At 38.2% G+C, this 2,052-nt stretch overlaps 1 protein-coding gene across 3 annotated transcripts in view; it reads left to right on the forward strand.

Moving 5' to 3' along the window:
• The window catches only part of IFT81 (intraflagellar transport 81), a 107,550-nt gene that overhangs the window by 76,492 nt on the left and 29,006 nt on the right, over window positions 1-2,052 (forward strand). For all 3 annotated transcript variants that reach the window (XM_017541885.2, XM_017541882.2, XM_037743328.1), the window contains one exon: window positions 1,762-1,890. In XM_017541885.2, coding sequence (XP_017397374.1) covers window positions 1,762-1,890 — 129 coding nt within the window. The remainder of the gene's footprint in view (window positions 1-1,761; window positions 1,891-2,052) is intronic.

Below are 2,052 nucleotides of genomic sequence, written 5' to 3' on the forward strand. Positions count from 1 at the left end.
GCGATCTCGGCTCACCGCAACCTCCGCCTCCTGGGTTCAGGCAATTCTCCTGCCTCAGCCTCCTGAGTAGCTGGGACTACAGGCACGCACCACCATGCCCAGCTGAATTTTTGTATTTTTAGTAGAGACGGGGTTTCACCATGTTGACCAGGATGGTCTCGATCTGTTGACCTTGTGATCCACCCACCTCGGCCTCCCAAAGTGCTGGGACATTTGTTTTTGTTTTTGTTTTTGTTTTTGAGATGGATTCTCACTCTGTTGCCCAGACTAGAGTGCAGTGGCATGCTCTCGGCTCACTGCAACCTCCGCCTCCCAAATTCAAGTGATTCTCCTGCCTAATCCTCCTGAGTAACTTGGATTACAGGTGTGCACCACCATGCCCAGCTAATTTTTGTATTTTTAGTAGAGACAGAGTTTCACCGTGTTGGTCAGGCTGGTCTTGAACTCCTGACCTGGTGATCCACCCACCTCGGCCTCCCAAAGTGCTGGGATTACAGGTGTGAGCCACCGCTCCTGGCCTAATTCCAGTCTTGCACATATAGCATCTTGACCTCTCCATTTAGATATCTAATATGTATTTCAAATTTTTAACATGTCCAAAAATAAACTTCTGATCTGCACCACTTCCTCAAACAGGTCTTCATCTCAACAAATAGAAGCTTCATCTTGTTAGTCTCTCAAGGCAGAAACCTTGAACTCATTCTTTGCCCTTTACTTTCTTTCACATCTCTACATCTAATTTGTCACAATATCTTGTTGGATCTGCCTTCAGAATATCTACAGAACCACTTCTCATTACTACTGTCACCACCACCCTGATTCATGCTATCATTTTCTCTAATTTGAACTATTGAGATGGTCTTCTAATTGGCCTCCCTGCTTCTACCTAGTCTGATCTCACCCCAGGTATTAAAGTGATCCTTTTAAAATTGCTCTACTCTGAACCCTTCAACAGCCTCCCATCTCATTTTAAATAAAACAAAGCTCTTTTATCAGCTTAAAAATAAGATAATATAATTTATTATCTAAGATACTTTTTGAGAGTACAAGGGGACAATAGATGTACACTGAGACCTAGCAAACCAGCTGAGCCCCATGTAATCCCTTCTTCACCCCCACCTTATTCTCACTGTACCTCCTTACTGTTTCTTGAACTGGCCAAGTTTGCTCCCAGCTTTTGCACTTGCTAATTCCCTCACTTCCTACAGGGCTTTACTCAGATGTCATCTTCTCAGGATCAGGATCACCTTCTCTAACTACCTGTGGTTATATTATGTTTATTTATTTACTTATTTACATATTGGGTATTTATCCCACTACTAGTAAACTCTATGAGGGAAGGGATTTTTTTTTTTTCCTGTTCTATTCACTGCTGTATATCTGCTTGGCACATTTAAAGATATAATAAATATTGGATGAGTGAACAAATGCAAGTACAGCTAATCACTTGAGAATTCATTCATTCTTCAAATGTTTATTGAATGTATCCTACGTTTTAGGTTCTATGCTAAGTACATAACATTATTATAAAGTCTACAATTAGAAATACTTCGTATGCACCTGAAGATACTGTAGGTTTATAATGTATATAAAGGCATGTAATTGAATAAAATAATGGAAGTCAATGAAGATTGCCCTTTAGGATTCTAAACTAATTAATTCTATTTACATTTTTTTGTTATGTATGAAATTTGTGTATTTCTTATGGGAACCAGCAAGATTTTGATGCTGTTTTGTGGCCTTTTTGTTTTTTATTTTTAGGAAACTATGGAGGAGAAAAAGGGTATATCTGGATATAGCTACACCCAAGAAGAGCTAGAAAGAGTATCTGCACTGAAGAGTGAAGTTGATGAAATGAAAGGACGAACATTGGATGACATGTCTGAAATGGTGATTATACTTTTATTTAAATTTTCTTTTATTGTGTAGCTAGAAGACAGGTGTTTTGTGTTTGTTTTATTTTCTGTGAAACATTCAACTGTTAATTTCTGCACATTATATTATATTCTTTCATCTGTCTTTTTCTTTTTCTTTTCTTTTTTTTTTTTTTTT

The sequence above is a fragment of the Cebus imitator genome, unplaced genomic scaffold (genome assembly GCF_001604975.1).
Source record: "Cebus imitator isolate Cc_AM_T3 unplaced genomic scaffold, Cebus_imitator-1.0 Scaffold8, whole genome shotgun sequence".
Classification (NCBI taxonomy): Eukaryota; Metazoa; Chordata; class Mammalia; order Primates; family Cebidae; genus Cebus; species Cebus imitator.